At 41.6% G+C, this 23,794-nt stretch overlaps 1 protein-coding gene across 1 annotated transcript in view; it reads left to right on the plus strand.

The window, feature by feature from the left end:
* Positions 1 to 23,474, plus strand: part of LOC109988822 (inactive phospholipase C-like protein 2) — a 51,063-nt gene extending 27,589 nt beyond the window's left edge. The window contains exons 4-7 of the mRNA XM_020640392.3: positions 734 to 937; positions 7,366 to 7,441; positions 14,132 to 14,241; positions 17,561 to 23,474. Of these exons, the coding sequence (XP_020496048.1) occupies positions 734 to 937; positions 7,366 to 7,441; positions 14,132 to 14,241; positions 17,561 to 17,764 (594 nt within the window). The 3' untranslated portion in view covers positions 17,765 to 23,474. The remainder of the gene's footprint in view (positions 1 to 733; positions 938 to 7,365; positions 7,442 to 14,131; positions 14,242 to 17,560) is intronic.
* Positions 23,475 to 23,794: the final 320 nt, after the last annotated feature.

Below are 23,794 nucleotides of genomic sequence, written 5' to 3' on the forward strand. Positions count from 1 at the left end.
TTCTGTCCTTTTCTGAAAGTAAGTAATCTCAGGTTCCACAGATCTCATAAAGCTTTGTTGTAACTCTTATTTCATGGGGTTAAATGGACGTAATTTATGGATTTCATCCCTTTTGAAGGCTGTAAAGGAACACAACACTTTACTGGAGTATCACAACACTGGTTGGTCTCATGTTTTGTGTCCTCAGGCATTGTATTAGGATTTATTTTGGTAGTCCTGTTTATATTACAATCATTGTGTGATAACAAGCCGCTGGCCTTGAGAATATAACACATCTTGGCCGTCCTGTCACAGTTTGTCCCTCCAGTTGTTTATATTGGGTTTAAATTTGGCCTTTCACAGGAAGGCTAGGCTTTGTGTGTGTGTGTGTGTGTGTGTGTGTGTGTGTGTGTGTGTGTGTGTGTGTGTGTGTGTGTGTGTGTGTGTGTGTGTGTGTGTGTGTTCCACTTCCATAAAAACTGGTGTCAGTCCAAGTGGACTGAGTGTTTATGAGTAGCTTACAAGTGCCAAAATGAAAATTCTCACAGGTACTGAGTGAGCTCACAGCCACTTCCTCTGACAGACTGCTACTCTCTCAGCTCGTGGTTATTCATTGCAGATCAATGTTAGATTTTAGCACCATGGGATATTGACTTATACTGTATCTCTTAAACAGAAATGTTACTTTATATGTCAGTTTAAAACAGAATACCTGCATACAGGTCCAGCTGTAATTTCTGTCTTCTCTCTGCAGAATGCCATTGTGTCCTTTAAAGAGCTGTGTGGCCTTTCAGCTGTGGCTAACCTGAAGCAGTGCATTTTGGCCCTGTCCCCTCGACTGACTGGACCTGACAACATCCCTCTTGTGGTTTTTAACCTCAATGACCAGTACCCCAACATGGAGCCCCAGGGTCTGCTACCAGAGGTCCTGAAGAAAGTCGTCACTACGTATGAGATGGTGAGTAGCCTTAGGTAAAGTTAATCACTGTATATGCACATTAAAAATACCATGTTTAAAAACATGCTATGTTGAAGTGCTGGCTTCTCTGACAACAATTCAGCAGCCAGTATGTCCTCCTTCTAAGTTTAGATTCTGGTCCTGAATGGTCTGTATTTGTTTTGACCAGAGAAGGTAGGCGGATTTAAGGCACCCCCACATGGCTTTTTTGGACGCCCCTCACTTTGCCAGATATCAGAGCAGTTATCAGATCAAACGAACAGGTGTTGCAGCATCGGAAGCGGGCAAAAGAACTGGTTCAGATAGAAGTGATTGTACCCGACCTAAAAAGCCTCTGCATGTTTCTAATAAGCTCCACGAGCATAAACGTGCTCAAACTAGGATCAATATTGGAGATGCTTTTGAAAAATGGAGAGGTTCGAACGAAGAAAGTTTTACAGACCGATGCAGAGCTGACTAAACACTGAAGCTTCATTCTCTGCAAAATGGCAACCTGCATGAGCATCGACTCTAGAGAGGAGGGTGCAGGGGGAGACAGCTCTCTCCAATATTTTGGACTGCATTACCAATTTGAAACGCTAGGTTTGCAAGGAGCAATATGTAACTGTGAAGTTACATATTGCTCCTTTAAAAGCACAGAGGAAGAAGAGACAAATTACTGACCTGTTATCCAAGATTTACTTGATATAAAACCTGAAAGAGTACAATGCTACTCAGCAGAGTTAGAAGACATTTGATCACAGTACTTTCTCTGCATCTACCCATACAGTATATCCAGCCGTTAAAGGGAAAAGAAAAACGACCTAACCAAGACCCAACTACCTCAGACTCCAATCAGATCAATACATTCTGCTCTACTGGACTTAATGAGGTCACAGAGATGGTTAGCTAATGAGGCTGGAGCTCTGTTAAGTAATAAAATCAATGTTCACAAGTTATGCAACATGCTATTGTGACTATTCCCAGACAAAACCATTCTCCTTAAAAACATCCTGTTCTCTTAAATTGATTCTCAGCACACTATGAAAAAGTTGACTTTCCAACACAAATTCAAAGAGGAAGCTGAAATAGCCTGCACATTTCCAACCAGAGCAAAACGTGAACTACTTTGAATGTTCCATAAGATTGATTTATATTCTTTCCATTCTTTTCATCCGTGTTATATAATACACTGTTAGGCATCATTGTGTGAGCATATCTTTTTTCTTGCCTCTCACATTTAAAGTACACACAAAGGGAGAACACACGATTAGGGGAAAACATGAGGGCATTGGCACACAGTCTTGGTCAAGCAAATAATTTTGTTTTAGTTACACTTCACAGAAGTCTTGACACACCTACAGAGTTTATAGAAATGTCACATGTAATTTGACTTGTTATAAAAACAAAACAACGAGAAACCCACTGTTCAGTGTTATTTTTACAACAAACTCCCTTGGGACTGGAAGATGGATATCTGAAGAGGGATGATGCTGAAACAACTCAGGCGCAGACCGATTAAGGTGACCCCTCTGGTCCATTCAGACTCAGGAGTGGAGGGCTACGTAATTGGCTCTAATGGAAAGAGCGGCAGGGAGATTGAGTTGAAGGGAAGAAAGGAGGAAACTGACGGGTGTTTAGGGAGCAGAATCGAATAAATTAAGAGCAAGGGCTTAAGTGGTCTGAAGCTACAGGCCTTGATCATCAGCAGAGTGCCAGAGGAGACGTGGAGCAGAAAGGTGCACAGTTGAAGACAAGCTGGCAGGTAAAGAGGCATAAATGAAATGAGGAAAATCAAACTTAAAAGAGTTCTAAATAATGTATGGAACAGTAAAATTAGAATTCAGGCACTGTGTCAAAACCCAGCCCCAGGGAGTAAGCAGGCTCTGGCTCCCTAATTGCCCAGAAAGAATCTAGGTCTCATTCCCTGTCCATTGGAGCGCTGAGAAAAAGTGGAGAGACTCAGCACGAAGCCAGCTTGCGGTCTTAGATAATGTGGTCTGTTTTCTGTTTTTGTTCACAACAGATGAACTAAGGGCACCGTCTGTAAATAGAGATGAGAATGGAATGAATACACTTTGAAACACTGAACCAAGGAGAAAACAAAGCCCATATGCTACTCATTGTTTGTTCCGACAGCAATATCCTTTTTCTAATCATTTGATCTATATATAAATATATCGACATTGCTTATTTACCTTGGTATCGAAATGATCACATCACCCTCAAACTATGCAAGCATCTGTGTCTTTTGTTAAATACCACTAATAGTTATAGTAATAGTAGTGTTGAGTGTTCAAATGGGGCAAATACCACCCACACACCTCACAATGAGACTTTAAATATGTTTTAGACGCTTCGTCAGCCACCAAGGCGTTAATTTCTGCTCCCATCAGGGAAGTAATCGCAGCATGTACGACAGCTGCAGCTGCAGAGTGACACAAACAGCCACAATCACTTAGTCATGACTGCTCATAACATTACATGGTGATTCACTACATGGGTGTAGTGAAACCGTATCTGTCGCGCATTGGAATACACAATATCAGAGATGGACTCCAGTGTTTCATTCATTTAGAGCAGTAGATATACAATTTAGAGAATTTAGAGATTAGAAAAAACAAACCAACAGTTTTTGAGGAAGTCAAAGTGTTGAAAGTGTCATTATACTTAAAGTCTGTGACACGTCTAACGGTTCCTACTCATGATGATAGTCTGTAAAAGTAGGTCACACATACATACTGTCGTTTCAGTTTTCAAAACATCTCTTAAATATCTTAAAATATCCGTGCCAGGAATAACAAAAGCATCCATTGGGGATTTATGCACATTTGGTGAAGAGAGTATTTCAAGTAGTTCTAACAGTTGCACAGTGTGTATGTTGGATTAACTCAAAATAAACCTAAGTGACAGCGTTCATATTGAAGACAGTCCATGTCAGACTATTCATTTGTTTTTACTAAATTTCCCCATGGGGATTAATAAAGTGTTTCTGATTATTGTTTTTTGGGCCACAATGGAACTGTATTGAAATGGGAATTTAAAAAAAATTAATAAACTGACAATCGCAGTTTAAACGGATCCAGCAATACTGTTGGAAAGAAAACCTTCATAACCCTGGCTTTACATTTTGAAATTACACCATACACTCGGATTATTGCTCACCTGGAGTGATTTTAGATAGCATGGTGGCGTCCTAGAAGTGGAAGAGGTATGACATGTAACACAAAAGCCTTCACTGTAGTTTGACATAAGGGTGGGACAAATTAGCGACTGACTCGTGTGATACAATTATCAAATCGCTGGTGCAAATGTAAATATTTTAATACAAATAATAATAATTTGCATTTAAAGATTTCCCTGCCAGTGTGACTCAACACATCACCATTGCCTGACTCCTCACGGTGATGTGTATGACATGAATAAGGGTAATTGGGAACACAGATTGATGGGCCAAAGAAGAAGTTGACAGCAGGATAATGTCAGACGTTGTGAAAAGAAGTTGAAGGATGAAGTGTGATGAAAGGTGAAACTAACACCAAACTGCAGTGAAAAAATTAATGAATCCTTCACTTTACCTTTTAGAGGCATTTTGTCTTTGTCAGTTAATTAGATATCATGATGTTTCATATTGTTTGTCTTGCAATATACTGAAGAAGCAGAGTGGGATTTTCTGGCACAAGTTCACCAACTAGCAAGGTATAACTTTATCAACAAATTAGACTGACGCGTTTCGGTTGTGGCCTTGAGGATGACCCTGATGAAGGCCACTAGCTGAAACGCGTCGGTCTAATTTGTTGATAAAGTTGATCTTCATACTGCAAGTGTTGCTGGAGCTTTATGACCTCTTTATTGTCTTGCAACATATCTATTATCACAGAATCGCTGTATCGTGACATTTTAGTTACCTACATAACTACATATCTACTGTACATATCGCGTATCAAAGTATGGATTACTCATCCACTTCCACCCCCAGTAAGACTTATACAGTAACAGACTAATGTTCTTTTGTGGGTGGTGACGTCAGACGACTCTTTGCATGATCACTCAGTTTACAAGCAATGAAATTGTTCTTTTTCATAGACATCCTACTAACTCAGAGAATTCATTATATTACATTTCAGTTAACCTGCATTCAATTCTGCCATATGACATGTAGGCCAAAATTTCATTATTATTTGGAGCTAGCAAAAATGTGTCCCCTTACATTGCCTTTAATGTGACGAAAGGAAAAAAAACGTTTGAGGATATATTTCTATTTTAAATATTTGATATAGCACAGTCACTGAAAAAATAAAAAAGCAAAGATATATATGAAGTTCAAGGTCACATCACCAGCCTCTGATTACAAAAACACAATTCAACGATTGGTCCTATTGAGGAGTGGAGAATAAGGGAGCGCAGCTTTGCATGAACGAGCTGCAAAGTGATTAAAGAGAGAGAGAGAGCTGTGTTAGCAAGAACAAAACAGTTAATTAGAGAAATAAATGTTAGTTCAATGGTACGTCATTGGACAAACTACATCCCATGTGTGTGTTAGCTTAGCCTAGCCCTCTATCAAACAGAAACACTCCTTCAGCTCTTTATACAACCATGACATGGACAGAACGCAGAGGAGAGCGACTGAGACAGTGATGTAACCTGCCCGCAACTTTGATTTTTTTTTATAGAGCTCCGGATCTTATTTTACGAGAATCACAGGATGTCCTCTTCTTTCCATTAAACTTGGCAAATAAAAGTGTCAAATTAAAAATTGTTTTGATGAAAATTCCATCAAGACAGTGAAAATAGTTCATAGTGCTAACACTGGACTCATTTAGCATTTATCTTCCCTTTCTATGTCCAATGATCTACATCTGCATCTCTTTAACTTTAGAAGGTATGACAGTATAATTTCTGTCTTTGACTACTTTGACAACTTTCTATATCTAAGTCTAATTCTTGTGTTTGAATCCCAAAAACCTTCCCAGGGACAACGGCTGCAAATCAGGCATGGCTACAAAACAAGCATGCACTTCGTATCTTACATGTGAAGCATTGCTCACTGCATGTGTCCCTGTTCAATAAATTAATGCAATAAAAGGAAAAGTAACACAACAGGATGACAACCTTTACATTTTAAAGGTTTATGTCTTAATTCTTTGAAGAATCAAAGAGAAAATGTTTGTCCAAAGTCCCAAATTGAAGTTCCAACAAGTGGAAATGTGCCACATTGAAATGCAAAGAAAGCTTCAAGCAGTGTGTCGTTACACAGCCCAAATAGTGTATTTTAACCTCTGTATTGTGATTGGTAAAAAGCCAATCATTGTAAAGAAATCTGGCTTGGAAACTGGGGTGGCCAATCAGATTTAAATGGGGGGAGGGGGGCCAGGCCATTTTGGCACAGCCCCCTCCCCCCCCCCTCCCCTACACACACATACACCATCCCTGACACCTCCATCCCCCTCCACTTTCTTCTGGTGCTTGCAGGCAGCAGAGATTGTTGGTCTGCACTTTTTGTTACACTGTGCTTGGATGAAATGCTGTTTTCCTTTCCTCTGCCATCTTGGCAATTCGGCGCAGACTCTGGCTCAGTGTCATGACCTTGAGGTGCGCTGAGGGAGCGAACAAGTGAATGTACAAGTCACTTACCACAGGCCTGCGAAAAAAAGGCCCACCAAGCACTAACTGAAATCCAAAGCAACATTTAGCTCTATACAGTCTGTCACCCCCTTCAGATGGAACAATTAAGCCGTTACTAAGATTATGGGAGAGAAGGCTCCAGATGGTCTGTCAGGCACCCTGTTCTCTCTGTGCTTATTTACCTCTTTTGTGACAGCCTACATATGCATCATTAACCTCCTGAAAAACCACTGTGCTACCTTCCCCACATAAGAAAACCAAGATTTTTTGTAACATTTAATATGTAAATGGATCCCTTTGAGTCTGCTATAAAGGCCACCATGAGAGTTTTAACAGTCTGCAGGTCAGCGTAGTTTGTGCACTCAATTAAGGCTGAGCATAACACCACAGGAGCTAAATTTAGACTCTCACAGCTGCAATTTCACAGATAACAAGGTAGCAGCCTGTTTCAAATGACTCACATGTTTAGTTCTTGCTTCGATAATAATTATGAGACCTTGGTGATCTGACTTTGCTTGTTAAGGGATGCTTTCAAAACCTAAGTAACAGGATTGACAGTTTATTTTTTGCTCCTAAAGAAAAGACTGAGTTCCAGTTTGAAGAAAACCTTACTTTTAATAAACACTATAATTGCTTGTGTCTCCTTGCCTCTAATTTTGGCTTTAAAAAAGGCAATTCGGGGACCACACCCACCGGCGTGCTTGTAATAACAGCTTGTGTCTGAGCCTGGCCGCCAGACGGAGACTGCGCCCTGCTTTATTGTGGGATGCCAATTCTGCTGATGTGGAAAAGAAAATATGAACAGCATGTTTGTCTCCTTTCAGGTGATCCAGACAAGCAAGACTCTGCTGGAGAGCTCTGAGGGGGTGTACGAGAGGATTCTACAAACCCAAAAAGCAGGTAAGAGATGTTAGGGGAGTAAGAGAATAACTGTAAATGTTTCCTGCCACCATTATAAAGCCCCAGAAGCTTTCTCGCGGTCCCACCATCTCTCTGAAGCCACACAACACACGATCACTAAAGAAGACATAGAGCTTATAACTACTTACAGAGCTTCCATTTGTGTCATGTTCCAGTATGTGATCTGGACACTAGCTGTGTTTCATTATATTATAGCTGCATTTGAGTGATCAACGCAATAAATGTGTGTGTATATCTATCTGTGTCTAAAGATTGAAAAAGAGCTAAGAAAGATATCGGCCAATCAGTGTCTGCTCTAAAAGAAGCAGATCACTATGTTTCTGTAGTTAACTGATGTTGGTGTTTGTCTGAGGATTCTTTGAGTCAGTCTGTTCCTGGGGGTGAAATGATGGTGTTGGATGATTTAGGTTTTTTAAGGATGAAGTAGATAAATAAACAGCAGACACGTCTGAAATGTCTGACCACTGAAGTAAACAATCCACAGCTTTACAGCTAAAGCTGCAAATAACAAAAACAGAAACAAACACATCTGCTGGTTTCACAAACTGTATGATTATCTCTCCGCCTTTTGTCTACCCAGAAGTGAGTGTTGTTGTTTGGTCTGAACTAGAGAGAGCCTCATGTGTGAATGTGATGGTTATGCAGCTTCTTGATTACCAGCCTTTGTTTTTAACCAAAATGATTTCTTCAGGTATCCAGAGGTTAGATAACTGTATCTAGCTTTTCTGGGGAGAGAATTTTAATTGGCAGCTCATCAGTGAAGCCTCTGCTGGATTCAACAATATGTACACAAACAGTCTCAAAAGGGAGATATTGTTTTAGGAAGATTTCAGAGGTCAGACGGCTGTATCCTCTGATGTGTTTAGCTGCCTGTCTGAAATATCTTATCATCAAGATCTATGGATAAAAAATGGGGATCAAAAGGTCTTTTTTTATTATTATTATTATTATTATTTTTTTTTTTTTTACAATTAATGCTCTTTGCAATAAAGCATTGTCAGGAAATTAATTCCATCTAATCTGGGCTAGTTTATCACTGGGTTAGGCTGCTGGAAGCACTTATTGAGAATGGGAAAGAAGGCAGACCATCATCACCACAGCTCAGCTTTACTGGTGTTCCTGAAGGGTGACTAAATAATTAAATGTCTCCGCTCAGACCTGGACCAGAGACAATGAACATATCTCTAAGCGAAAGCAGACTCAGAGATTTACAGTTTAATTCCCTCAATTCGACCCCCTTCAATCCTTGTACTATAACACACCAGTTGGCTTTGAGATGAAGATGTGCTTCAGTTTACCGGCAGAAAGAAATCAGCTGAAGTCAGTGCAACGAGGACTTTCACGCCACATGCACGAAGGCTGTGGTACTCATCGCAGCGGCCAAGGGTTTGAGTCCGGCCTTGGACCTTTGCTGCATGTCGCCCTCCGCTCTCTCCTCCAAAGATTTCCTATATCTCTTAAGTGACTGGTAGAATTTTGAATCCACCAGTCACGGTGGCAGGTCGGCGAAAAAGTAAATTTCTAACTCTGGTCCGTTTTCTCACTCAGCTGCAGTTCTGCCACTAGTGCAAAGATTTACAATTATTCATGACATTAACAGCTTTCAGCTCATCGCATACAATTTACACAATATTTGATCAGTATAGCAAATATACAAATGTGTGATTTGTCTGTGTTTTGCTCTACCTGTTGCTTGTCTTCCATGAGACTTGTATAAATAAATAAATCACTCATTTAAAACAACTCAAAGTATTTCGGCCTGAAGGAAAGTTCTCCTCTCCTTTTCTCTTACTCAATGAGATTTCATTGTCAGCGAAGGTCTGTTCGAGGTCAGATGATGCTCCATTTCATGCTTTGTGAGTTTGGAAACACAACAGGATGTGATGTAACCATCCTTTGTGCTGTACAGTGAGGGCAAGCCATTATTGAAAACCCCATCGACTGCATGAATCATTCTCTTCTAGAAAACAACACTCAGACGAATAACACGGCAGAGAAACTAGACCAAAGCTCTTCTTTTTCACACAAGCTTCAACAGAAGCTTTTTGCAGGATTGTGTATGATAATCTGAAATCAGCTGGAGAAAGACAACAATACAAACAGAGAAACAACAGATAGCAAACTGATGAAGTTAAACACTGACTCGTTTTCCATCCTGAACTGACATTTTTTCACCCCAGCTGTGTTTGTGTGTATAACCGCTACACGCCGGTTTGCTGATGTGCTTGTTTGTGTTTGTGTGGCGTGTATTGTGGGTTTCCCACACGTGTCTGTTGTGTAGAAACTGGGTCAGTACAAACCCATTCCCCCTTTACAGCAAGCAGAACGCTCCGGCAGCAACAGCTATTAAAGTTGTGAATAATCCATCACATCAGCTCAGACAGGGCACGCACACACAGGCAGCGATAGAGAACACAGTCAGGTGTTTGCAGCTCCGACATCGATGTCACTTCCCTCAACCCACACCTACTTAGGCTCAAATTAGCATTCAGGGCAGCTGATTGGCTGAACTCGCTGCAGACTAACAAGATAATTACAGAAGATGTTGTTAAATGTCAAGTGAAAAATAATGGTTGCAGAGAGACTCTGCTGTGACACTGTGCAGAATACAAAGCAGAGAGCCGATGTTTATGTAACACTCGACATGGATTCCCTCAGATCGCTCAGTATGTGGAGCAGTGCATCACAACTTATTTTTCTTTTTCTTTTATTCAAATGCAATATGAGGAGTTTTTTGTTATTAATACTGATGCATCGATTTGAGCTAAGAGCATTCAAGAGCATCAGGTAGAAGATAGATGATCTATGTTTAGTCATTTTTAATGACCATCAGCACCGTCATATGGTTGCCATCAGACTTACCCTTAATGTCCACATTCTCCGTGTACGCCATGCTCCATCAGCGCCACAGTTTTTGCTCCGTCGGACAGCACGCGCCCTGACCCTACCCGGATACTTTTATACGCGCCCTGATACTTTTGTCAATGACAACGATGCCCTTCACTTCTCTCTCCAACCCTCTGATGTGCACTCTTTCTGCATTGAGAGTGAGGAGGTGGACACTCATTTGTTACAGAGAGTGGTTTTGACATTTCTCTTATTGGATGCTTTTAAACCTAGCTCACTCTCGCTTGATTCTACAAACTTGCCTGACCGTAATTCTTCTTTTTCTGATAACTTTCAGCCCATCTCCTCTCCCTGATGACCCTGATGAAGGCCATGAGCCGAAACGCGTCGGTCTAAATTGTTAATAAAGTTGATGTTCTTACTACAAGTGTTGCTGGAGCATTTTGACCTCTTCTAAGCCCATCTCCTCTCGAAAGGTTCTTTACATGAGAGTTCATATCAACACTCACAAGATTTTGGAACAAACACGCAACCATCCATGAACAGTTTATCATTTTAAACCCAAAGAAGCCAAAATACTTGGTTACCTGCTTCTTTAATGGAGGCTCCTCCTGTTTTTTGATGCCATATATAAATGTAAACTGGATATGTTTTGGTTCAGTCTCTTGATCAGACAAAAACAAGTCATCTGAATGGCCCTTAGGCTCTGATACGTTTTTAGTTTTAGGTAAATAACTGTCAGATGAATGTTTGATAAGCATAATTAAGAAGCATTCTTGGTTTTCATTATCTTAATCAATGATTGGTTTGATCTTTTCTTCATTATTGTTTCACATAGGGCTCAATCAGTAACATTTCATAATACAAGAAGATGCTGATGTTTAACTAAATATCACAAATTAAATATTTCAGGTCATGCTCCTCAGATGTGACACTCCATACTGTAGAGCATCAATATTGTACAGTTTCTGTCTTGCAGCATTACCTCACAGACATCAGTGTGATTTGCCTCGCTGAGAATGAGCTTCCCTCTGTCTTGCCTGCCAGACTCCATGCAATGTTGCTAGGCAACCTGCAGTGTGAGCGAGAGATGGAGGAAGCTGTGCACCTCCTTCAGCACAGTCATGGTTCACGTGCAGCAGCAGCTCTGTAGTTACAGCAGACAGACCTGAAATTGAAGAGAGAATAGTGTGACATGTTGGTCATAACACAGGAAGAAGAGGAGGGACAGTAAGTGGAGGTGTGATGTCAGGTTGGGAGATGATAAACGTGTCAGAGATTCTAGAGGTTATTTTCACGCCTGTGATCCAGTGGCAGACTTGTTTTCTCTGCTGAGAGGCTCTTAAACAGCCCAACCCCACACCTATTATGGTGATTTCACATGAAGGGGTCTCTCTCGTGTGCTCACCACGTTTCCATGGCAACAGCACCAACAGGGGCCAGGGCAGACTCTAGCTGTATATTAGAGCTTCAAGCGGAAATGTGTGCATCCTCTGTAGGAGTTCCCAGTGCACAAGTGTGTTACGCAGCGATGGGCTTTGTTCGTAGTAGGAACTCTGCTTCATCTCCCTTTGGTTTATTTAGCTCGCAGGCTGCGCTGCCTGTTGCTGTACTGTACAGTACAGTCAGCTCAACATTAAACATGTCCTTACTCAGACTCAGTCATGCAAAAGAAAAGAGAAAAAAGAAAGGGAGAGGAAGAGAGGAGGTGGGACAGCTCCTCGGGAGACAAATCCTTCCTCTGTTTAATGCCTTGATGCTAATCCACAGTGAAAGAACGTCATGTCTGTCTGCCTACACTGCATCTCCTCTGCCTTTCTCTCACTTTCCGGGGCTCGTCCTCTTCCTTCTCATCCTGCCTCACTGCTCCCTTCAGTGCTGCTGGTTGTTTTCTTCTCTGCCTTTGAGCTATCTTCCCTTTTCCCTTCCGCTTTCTCTTTTTTTTTCACCAGTTTCTGCGGAAGTCTCGTGGACACCTCGTTGAGACGTGCCACTGTGCTTCACCCTCCGCTTTGTCACATTTCACTTCAAGATACTGATTTCAGAGTTGCTGAGTATGAAGAGCACACATGCTCTAAAATATTTTAAAGACCACAGAGTGACACGGTCCTTTTTCCCATATAAGCTGACACTTGGAGAATAACAACAAATGTGTCGCACTGTACTGCCCTTTCTGCATGTTTCCATGTTCAGGATTAGACAACCAGATAACATTTCAAAGGTCTTCCAATAAAAACAGGCTTGACTTCTAGTTTGTGTTGGCAAAGGTTAAGTATTGTTATCTAAAGACAAGCAAGCTCAGAACTGCATAAAAAATTCTGTTAAATCAACACAAAGCTACAAGCGATGAGGAAAACTGTTAGCTAGCATAGTTAGCATTGGCTAGCAAAGTACATGTTAAACATAAACAACAAAATGTTTCTGACATGGATTTGTCTGTAAATCTCAACAGTTTTATAAAGATCTAAATATAAAACTTACAGACGAATGGTCTCCAACCTATTGTGACCACTTTTTCAACATTTTAACTTATGTTTTAATTAACTGACTTCACATTCAAGGCAGCACACACACATCTTCTACCAATTCAACAAACAATAACAAGTTAGGGGGGATCTTGCAAATGTTGGCCACCAACCACAGTCAGTCAAAGTAGCGTGACATCATTATTGACAGTCCACACACCAGCAACATGCACTCATTGCAAATCAAAAGGTAGTCATCAACTTCCAGTATGTTACTGATTGAGCCACCCGCCAATGGCATTGGACCTTTTTTTTCCCCCCCTTACCAAATTGATATATTACCCGCACTGTGAGAGTGGTGGGTGCAAATTTTGGCCCCTGCTTGCAATACAATGAAAAATCGATACTAATGTATACAATTTAAATTGATAAGAAAAAAAAATTCTGTGATAACCCTTATTTTTTTCAAAGCAGAAGGTTTTATCTGCTTTTTGTTTCTCTTGGGAAGCTCAGAGCTCCTGTGCATTGTTAGCATTTACACCGCTAGCACAGGAGCTTTAGACGGCATGTGTAGCAAGAGAATTCAAGCCTGGGGTGAAAGAGGAAACAACAGGGACCGCCTGCAGGGAGAAGCCACAGAATTAGCACAGAAACTGGCAAGGAGAAAACATAACCCTACTCAGCATCTTCCCAGTAAACAGTAGAGGCTGCTTTTACAACAGGGAATACAGTGCCAAGGTGATTTACAGCCACTGCGGCCAGGACTGTGACTCCTGGGACAGTGAAGACAGTGAGGTTATGGAGGGGTCAGATCCTGGGGGACCAAAGGCCAAAGCCTTTAAATCGAAACTCAGAACAATAAAATCCACCAGCTCAGTGTATGCAAGAGAAACAAGTATGCAAGATTTACGTTGATGTCTCGTTGTGATGGTAATGGATTACTTCCTATGATTAACAGCACCACCATTTCTGAAGGAGCTTCCCTGAAAAACACCAATCACACCTGATGTTTTTTTTTCAGACCTGTCATACATCTCAGTACATCTTCAGCAGCAGCAGCAGCTTTCTGTTGTTGCCAGCTATTATTAAATCGCAGACATACGGTGAGGAGAGAGGAGTCCTCCTCCACAGACGGAGAACCTCTGTACTCTCACAGAGGCGGCGAAATGTTGACAGTACATGTCAGGGTCCCTGCTCTAATGCGTTTCCTCACAGTGACAACAGACTTAGCACCAAGTTACAACTCCCAGACTACACTAGTCACCTCACAGCTGCTCCTCTGTCTAACAAAACAACATGAACTCTAACCGTTAAGACTGACTCCACTAACTGGTTCTCCTCTCTCTGTCTCTCTCAGCGATGGAGTTTCACGAGAACCTCCACGACCTGGCTGTGAAGGAGGGGCTGAAGGGAAGGAAGCTGCACAAGGCGGTGGAGAGCTTCACGTGGAACATCACCATACTCAAGGTGAGATTTTTCATTCAGAGTAATGACTGTACTACTCAAACTTGTGTTAGACAGTTTTCTGAGTAGCGTGCACACTGCAAGTTGAAAAGGGTTACCTCTCATATGCTCATTAATCAGAGGTCAGGGTCAGCGCCTTCGAGCAGTTTTCCTCATGGAAATTTCCATTGGTTGCTGTATGAACCGCTGTTATCCTAGTTACACGGTAAGGTCCAGTTAGGACAGGGCAAGAGACTGGTGCACCAATGAAAGATGAGCTATTGATAACGTATTTAGTTTTTTGCACTGGCTGTATGCTGAGAGCTAGTCGGAGTACAAACTCCACAAAGCGCATACAGATGTTACTACACAGCTGCACAGAAAGGGCACAGCATGGACCTCACTGAATGCAGGAACAGTTTGAACCTTGTTCCTCTTGACCCCCCCAAAGATAGACTGAGTCTAATTTATTGGTGCAATTTACAGTATGAGTTTTACTATTGTCTGGGGGGGCTTCTGAGCTCCTACATCCTGAAACCCATCCTGAGTGGTAAGTCTACGCCTGCAAGGTATTTGTGTTAGGCAGCTGCCATGTTTGTCCTTCAGCAAAACAATAAATAAATAAAATACTCTGTAAATCCAACTACAGACTGACCTTGTTTTGGTACTTTTTAAGAAAATTGCTTTTTGTCTTTAATACTGAAAATGCTCATACACTTTATAAGCTTTGACACTGTGGTTATATAACCATCTGCTCCTCGCTGCACCTGCTTACCTGATTGAAGATAGACACTTTCAAAGGCTGAAATCCAACATATTGTATATTATTGATCTTTCACATTTTTTAATATTACACATGTTTAAAAACTCAGATACAAAGTGAGCATGTCCACACTTACTGCTTTGAATAATGAATTTCATTAAAGTAATATTATGCCTAGTTGAACTCAGGGAGTCATTAGTGTAGCAAGTGGAAGTCACTCTGCACCTCATGTATTCATCACACCTGTTATTTCAACCTCCACTGCAAACACAGGGGCTTATTATTGTGGAGGATCCTCCTGAATATTTATTCCTATTTGCACGTGTTAATTAAGATTATCTCACGAGTAGCTCAGCTATAATTTATTTACTTTATCCCCAGGCAGTCGAGGGGGGGGGGATGTGTCTTCATTCATTGTGTGTGCTGCAGTTAAGGCCATGTTTAATCTGGGGCGGTGCTTATATGGATCTTATTGTTGGCAGGCGCACGGCGTAAACAGTCCTTTGAGTTTTTGATGATCATTAAAAGTGCATCAAGTCATCGACTTAAAGGTCTTTAAGATTAAAGGATGGCTACAATCCAACAAAGCTCTGAACTCAGCACACTGAGATTCTGGTTCCTAAAGGGACACCACAGTGATGGCTTATCATTCAGACGTGTGTACTCTCTGTGTCCATGTTCTTTATAGCGTCTTCCATACATGGCAGGCACACTATATTTACAATGACTGTGTGATATTTGTTGACCGATGCAGGGAAAGATCAGGACAGTATCAGTGATAGTCGATACAATATAATTGCCTTTGGCCTTAATTAATGGCCTTTGTCGGAGCTGGTTATGCGCCCCTCTTTAAATCCTTTCATGGAAGAATGTGCAACTTTTTGATCCAGTAGATGTCGCCCTTTGATTACAGCATGAAACCAAAACAAACTGCTGTTTGGGGACACCTCCACTATTCTGAAGCCCCTGCTCTTCTGCAGAGACACACCTCCAACCCCCTCTCTACTTGCATCTGCACAAAGGATTTATCAATTAGAACGCACCATAATTAAGCTCCATTAAGCGCAAGCGGTGGTCAAAATTGTCCTTTGCTCGAGCTGCAATCACCTGTGGCCTGCATTGTTGTGTTAGCATGCTAATGATAGCACACTTTAGATAACTCGTAGCTTCATATTGCACATCAATTTACATGGAATGACCGTGATATAAAGACACTTACATGACATCCAAATAATCAGTGAGTATGTTCTTCTTCTTTTCTCTAGTTTTCTCTAAAACAGCTTTTATACAAAAGGTTAGGAGCCGGCCGTCCCGTCCATGTAAACACGGCTCTGACAACAACACAGCCAGCAGGACTCGAGCTACTCATTGTAGACAGTCATGACGCGGAGAGATATTTACACAGGATAGACTTGATTTCTGTTGTAATTATGTGTAACATGTACATGCACATTCTTCCTTTGAATGGATTCGTTCTTATTAATTGTATGATAAAAAATGTGCACAAGAATAAAATGATGCATTGAAACTCAGTTAAATTCTTCTCTGCAGTGGGCAAAAATGAAAAATGAGCTGGAGTTGGACGGCTCTTACCTGTTCATTTTCCCCCATCTTTTTCTCTTTCAACCACTTCTGCTCCGTACCCTGGGGGTGAAAAATCTTTTTTATTGACTAATCTGACATGAGTAGAATCACCTCAGCTTCCTGTAATAGGCTCATTTAGGCAGTTCTGTGGTTTCATTAAACCAACTTGATTTCTTTGTTGATAAGAGAACAGTGATTAAGGGCTTGATTTATCACTTTGCTTGAAGCTGGGGCGGCCGACATTTCAGGATCCAGCAATAGAAAGCTTTTATTTTGAAAGAATGTAATTGAAAAAAACTATTATTCGTCATCTTGCATCACTTTTTGTATGGTTCAGGACAAGTTAAGGAGAAGGTGTTAGTTTCAGGAGTGTGGCACAATGCTAGCGGCTTGTTCACAGCAACGGCTAACAAATAGCTAACAATGTCAGATTATGCTCTTCGTGTGCTACTAGCTTTAGCTAATAGAAAATTAAGCTAATCAGCTAGGAGTTAATTGGCCTATAGACTTACAGGTAAGCCATCTAATCTTTTCATACTGATTTGATTTGGCTAATTGAGGACTATCAAGCTCTTGTACCGTCAACACTGGAATTTAAGTCGTACTGATAAGATGTTTTTAGGGGTTTCCCCGAGATAAAAAAAAAGGTTGAAACTGTTTTCCTGCCTGACATTTTCCACGCATTCATCATAGTCCACACTTCGCCGTTTCTGTGCGCTGTGTGGCTCTTTAAGTACCATCTGTTTTCGCTTTGTGGAGTTTGCTTTCCTGCTAGCTGCAGAACGGTGCTTTGGACTTCTATTTCTTCACGTGGTATCAAGACAGATATCTGTAATTTTGTACCAAAGTTGAAAATCCTGGCACAGAGACAAGCCTAGATTTGACACAGAGGTGTTAACCTGCCATCAGAGGCTCAAACATGGTTCTTACAGCTCCCTCTCTTAGTCTCGCTGCTGTCCTTGCTCTAACACTTTGATCTGTCCCTCCCTCCCTCAGGGTCAGGCAGATCTCCTGAAGCACGCCAGGAGTGAAGTCCAGGAGAGCCTCAAGCAGATCCACTACGCCGCGCTCACCTGTAACCTGAGCAAAGGCGGATCAATGGGCGGCTCCTCCGGCTCCGAGTCTAAAAGCAGACGCAGCCTGGAGGCCATTCCCGAGAAGGCCACCGCTGAGGACGAGCTCACCGATGAGGAAAACTAACGACCCCAAAACTCCTGCTCTCAAAACCCAAAGCTCTCTCTGTGTCTGGTCCCTGGCACCGCCATCGTTCTACACGGCGTGTTTTTCCACATTCCATCGTGTACATTCCTGCATCCCGAGCACAGCCGTAACCTCTCAGGCGTCTGCCTTGTAAGCATCAACATGCCACCACTGCTCCAGGACAGAAATCCTACCAGAGTCTAAAGAATTTCTGTCATCGTTTGAGTCTTCATGTCAAGGAGCTGCACTGAAGGTTTTTTTATTTTAACATTTGCTACACATCTGAAGCTGCCTACCTATTGCATTGAGCACACATTGCATTAAATCTCATCCAGCAAAAACAAATAAAAAAAGGGATATCTAACAAATGATTCTTTGGAAGTGGAAACAAATCCTACCTGAAAAGCATAAAACTCTGACATTCTTCATCTACACTCCTTTGTACGTTTGTTTTTGTCTTACTCCCTTGATTCCTCTCCTCACCTCATTCCTCGTTCCCTGGGTGAGCAGGGAGAGTCTGTGAACTATCAGAATCTTCTGTTCAGACATTCACTTCTACTCAGCAGACCTGGGTTTCACAGACTAAAAGAAGAAAAAGAAAAAAAAAGGCCTTGGATTGTTGCAAGAGATTTCTTAAAGCACAATTTTTGGAGTTGTGAATGTAACAGGACGGAAGGGAACATGGAGGGAACGGAAGAAGGCAAAGAATTAGAGCCGTTTACAAAACTGAACTCGTCCACGTCGTCTGCCAAAATGGTTTAATATACTGTGTGTATATATGGAGTTTCCTGTTACCTTTTTTTCTGCAGAGTGCATCATTTTATTATTGTATACTTGGAGATATAAGATTTATTTTGTAAGAGATATATGAAAGTGTGTTGAAAAACAAAAAAAAAGTTCTAACTGTGTGTAGATAAGGAGGTTCGTCGTCATGACAGGAAGTGACCTCACAGTTGTCCCACGTGGAGACAGAAGGACTGAAAATAGAATGTATTCATGCCGTCTGTGGTGCAGATGACAGCAGATTCTCAAAAAGTCCCAACCAGCAACTGCATGAGAAGGAACCACAGCTGAGTGTCAGAAACAAGCACTCCAAAAAAAAAAAAACAGTTTGGACGTATGACTCATATTTAAGCGTTTGTTTCAGGAATATGTTCAGCCTTTATTTTTAGGGCATGGTCCTCCCATTTCAGGGCGTGAAAGAGATAGAGCTCAACAACTGTAACTATTCATTCCACAGCTTCTTTTTTCAAGTCCACAAACCAAAGCCAGTGCTACATTTTTCCTCCAGATGTACCCTCAAAAAATCCCACTGTTATTTAAACTCTGGGCCCGGTTCTTCAAAAGGTTTCATCCAGATGAAAATTATCCAGATTCAATCTGCTTTTTTATTTCCTCCGTAGGATCACATAATCCAGCTCACTTTTATCACAGTTGTTAAAGAAAAAAACACTGGATAGGATCATCCTGATCTTGGTACAGACTTTTTAAGGATTACCAAATCTAACGGGGACCTCACACTACACACTTTGTCAAAATACTGAAAAAGCCTCACAGCTGCTTTAAATGACATAGTTCATGTCTGATAATTATAGTTATAGACAATTATACTGGGGGGGGGGGGGGCAAAGGACAAATCCTTAATTATTTTTACAAACAAGATTCACATGATTCGTACCTTGTGTAACTTTTCATTGACGCAAAACCGCATTCTGTTAAAAATATCTGAACAGATGTCTGAAAATATCAACTAAAATATCAAGTTGTCAACGATGTAAAAATGTAAAGCCCTCTGCTGGGAACTGGGTGATCCTAATTTGATGGAGTTTTTCCCAGGATTGGCTCACTTACTGCCAATTACCCCAAAGTCCATGCACGCTGCGTTCCGTCAGCTCCATGGTTTTGCTTTGTCCAACGCCAAGCGCCCTGCTCCAATGGGTCCATTTCTGAAGCGTGAGCACAGCCATGAGCAGCTGTCCACACGGGCTCACCAGATCAAAAGAAGAAGTACAAGATCTCACGGGAATGTTGTTGTCCTGTCCGGGTCATTCTGTTCTGTTCAGATTGACGTGTGCTTGCAGTTTGCTCCGTCAAAAATACACTCATCGCGTCTTTAAAACGGAGAAGAGCGTAGTGGCGCTGCTGTAGACGCACCACAGCGCGTGATGTGGAAACAGCAGCATTGACTAGAGTGGCGGTGAACGTCCCAGACGGATCGCAGCGCATATCGACTATGTGGAAATTGGCAGACAAACCTTTCTTTTTTTCTAACAACTCGATTTCAAGATTGATTCCGAGAGTTTTCATTCTGCTGGATGACTTTTGAACAGCCGGGCCCGGGCTCATTGAGTTCAGTTATTTTGTTGAGGATGAATGAAAACGTCTCACAGGAAACTTAAGAGATGTGTCTGTGTTGCAGCCTTTGAGAGGGAGGTCATGTCAAAAAACAAAGACTATGGGTTCATTTTTAATGTCCTGTTCAAGCTTTTAAACATTAAAAGGTGTGCTGCACCGCCTCATGATGTTAGCCATGTTTCATCTTGATCTTAGCAACTGTTGCAGCTCACCCATGTTCAGTGTTTGGAGATGTTGTCTGAGTTACCGCCGTGCAGCAGATTCCTCACAGCTCCAGTGGTTCCCGGACAAAATCAAAAGGAGTCACACTCTGATAATAACTCTTAATAAGAATTTAAACTCAGGTCTGGTGAGAAGGTCGAGACGGAGGTGAACTTCAGAGTAATAATTAGCATCCTCTGTTGTAACTGTGCTTCATTACAGCTAACTGAAATCTGCAGCATCAGTGTTTTTTTTTTAAACTGCCTTCCCGACTCGCTGCTTCAGTAGTGCTCTCGTCTCCTCTTCATTCAACAGTCCATGATTGGATCCTTGATTTCTAACAACAGAACCTTCCTCTTACAGGAAGTTATACTCAAATGATCAGAATATTACATTAGCTTAGCATGAGCAGCTAATGAAACGAAGTACACTTAGCCAAAAATTAGCAGAATCTAACATCCTGCTTGTGTTTTCACAGTAAACATTTTAATGATCAGAAATACTTTTAGACTATTGTTAAGATCATTTAGCTGCTGTACTTTAGGGTTCCAACAACGCGCACCAACACACCGAGGCATCCATCTGCGGTGCCATCTTCATGTAGGGCGCTCTGCTTTTTTCATATTTCCTTTGTCAATTGTTTTGCACCAAAACAACAAGTCCAACTCCTTGTATGTGTAAATGTACCTGGCAATAAATTCTGATTCTGATTCTGAAATGTCTATACAAACAAGGCTGGGCTACATATCATCAACACGTCTTTGTATAACACAATCAAACTCACTCAGCAATCGAGCAACAAAACAAACACAGCCTCGATATGACCATAAAGTAAAGTACCATAAAGGATCAATACAAATCTACGAGAGAAGAATTTATTCATCAGCAACTAAATGTAGCTCGCTGTGCCTTAGAAGCTCTTAGCTCAGTGTACGTCTTCAAAAGGAGGGCTAAACGCTTTGAGGGAAAAACCGTCTTCTCTTATCAATATTGGAATTTGAATTTAAAATCAGTTAATTAGGTTACTGCCTGAACATCTGCTCTTCTATCAGCCCGTCTGACACTGTGTCTTAACAGCATGCAAGCGTTGGATGTGGCGTTGCAACATACACGACTCCACGCTCGCTGTCCACACTGCATCCCTTAAAAACATAATTCTGTGCTCTGTGGATTTCAGTTTCCCCTTGTAAGCAGTTGTGCTGTTGTGCACGTTGTGCAAGCGTGGTGTTTGTATTGACGAGCTGTTGACTCAAATCACAACGCTCAGAGGCTCGCCAATAAAGTGTTTTTTCTCCGGTGTTGACACATGTCAAAGATCAACATTTCAATCACGGAGGAGGATATTATTAATGCCGCTATCTCCGTTCTGTAAAACAAGCTAACGAGCTCTGTTGAAATGTGACTGTTGTTAACACCAGAGAAAAACTTAATTCAGCTCACTGCGAGCCGTTGATTGACGAGCCTTTGAGCGCTGTGATTGGAGTCAACAGCTCGTCAATACGAAGCGCCTCGCGTCTGTTTGTCCACCTTCAACATCGAAGCTCCACACGTTACTGTGTTTGCAAGGAGAAACGGAAACTCACAGAGCAAAGTTACAACACATGCGTGCATTTAAATGGTGTAAAACTGCCTCAATGTTATATTAGTTAGCAAATGGCTGTTGTCAAAAGCTCTGAATTTTAGTCCTGTTGAGAATCTAAACAAAAATCAAAAGGCAGAAATGTCTATTTTGATACCATGGCAAAAAAAAAATACAAGTTCTAGGTCCCCAGTCTTCTAATTGTATTTCTTTTAATCACCATTAATCGCAGGAAAATTCTAAACTGCACAGATTCATTGGCTACATTTCAGTAAAACAAAATGCTTTGATGAAAAATGTCTTAAGTTCTTCAGGAGTTTTTTTGTTTGACCTTCAGTAGTTTGATAATTAAAGTCACAGAGATTGAGTCTTTTTAAAACATGTGTCTCAAAGTTTAAAAGTATCCAAAAACAAGTTGACAACCCCCACCACAGCTACCTGGATAATAAATATGCCGTGTTTAAATGTGTTTCAGGATGTGTTTCTTTTTTCTTAAATTTTAAAAAGTCCAATAAGTCAAATTTTTCAGCCTGATTCAGTAGCTTTGAATCCAAACAGTAAAAATGGAAGCACAAGTCTGTGAGGGCCTGTGTCCACCTGGTGTTTTTTAATGTAGAAAAGTTCTGGCTGTGCGCTCATGAGCACTTTGTTGAGAATTAAAGTGTTGCACGTGCGCCCTGTCTTTATGACAACAGCAGCTGTATGACGGGCACTGTGTCAATGCTTTAAATTGTATGTTTTATATTTGGTGTCGTTCTTAATTCCTTCACTCTCCACATCAAACCGAGGATGCTCGCCCTCCTACTTTGTCTGGATGATGAGCTCAATAATAATGACGGCCCGCTGCCACTGGCTGGTTGAAAACAGTGTTGGTGACATCAGCAGCGCCCCTCTGAAAAGTGTAAAGATTTTCAACTCGGAACATTTGGAGGCGAGGTTAGATTGTCTGCCCGAGCCCGGACCGACTCGGCCGTGCAGGTTAGACCTGGAGTTTTAAGTCCTAGTTCTGGGCCACCACACAAAACAGGCAGAGCACTCGCTAAATGGACGCTAAAATAAGGACGCTGGGGGCTTCGCCTTTTCTCCGGGAAGCCGCCTGCTGCTGCTAACGCTATCTCCTCATTGGGAACAATTGAAAAAAGAAAAAGAAAAAGCCAGGTGGACACTGCCCCTTAAGCTAAACTTTATGTGTGTACACATTCGTCTAAAAATATTAGGTTGCAAGTCTTGCGTTGGAGTATAAACAAAAATAAATGTAAAACATGTTCTTGTTATAAATTATATAAAATATTATCAACCAGCAAGAAATCCATTATTTAATCCTCTAACCTCCAAACATGCAGTCATTCTTCTTCTCCTGACTCGAGGTATTCAGACTGTTAAATGAAGCGTTTTGTGTCCTCGGCTCTTTTCAGCGTTCTCTTTGGTTCCTTTCCGACCAAACCTTAAAAGTTGTCTCTGAATTTCAGTGCTGTGCCGTTTATTTCAACTGTATTCCTGTCTCATCTCTTTATCTGTCAAGTCCACAAATAAGACGAAAACCCCCACCTCTGAATAAAAAACATTGGATCTTTATCTTTGTGTGTGTGATGTTCTGTTTGAATCAGCTGTTCGCTATGACGCTGCTGGTGTCCTCCAGTTTACTTCAGGCTCATTCCTAAACAACAGTAAATCCTGTCTCTTGCTCTCTTCCTGCCCGCTGATGAGCTCTGCGCTCCCTGCAGCAGAGCGGTCGATGCTCCACTCGGCCTCCACTCCACCCCTCTCCTCCCCTCGGGCTGAAACACGTCGACCGACCTACCCGCTTCGGTCAGCGCTGCTCTTACTCCCCTGTTTCCCCTTCATCGTACAGAGCCATGGAGGCACTTCACAATCCAGGGTCTGAATCACTTCAT

The sequence above is a fragment of the Labrus bergylta genome, chromosome 8 (assembly GCF_963930695.1).
Source record: "Labrus bergylta chromosome 8, fLabBer1.1, whole genome shotgun sequence".
Lineage (NCBI taxonomy): Eukaryota > Metazoa > Chordata > Actinopteri > Labriformes > Labridae > Labrus > Labrus bergylta.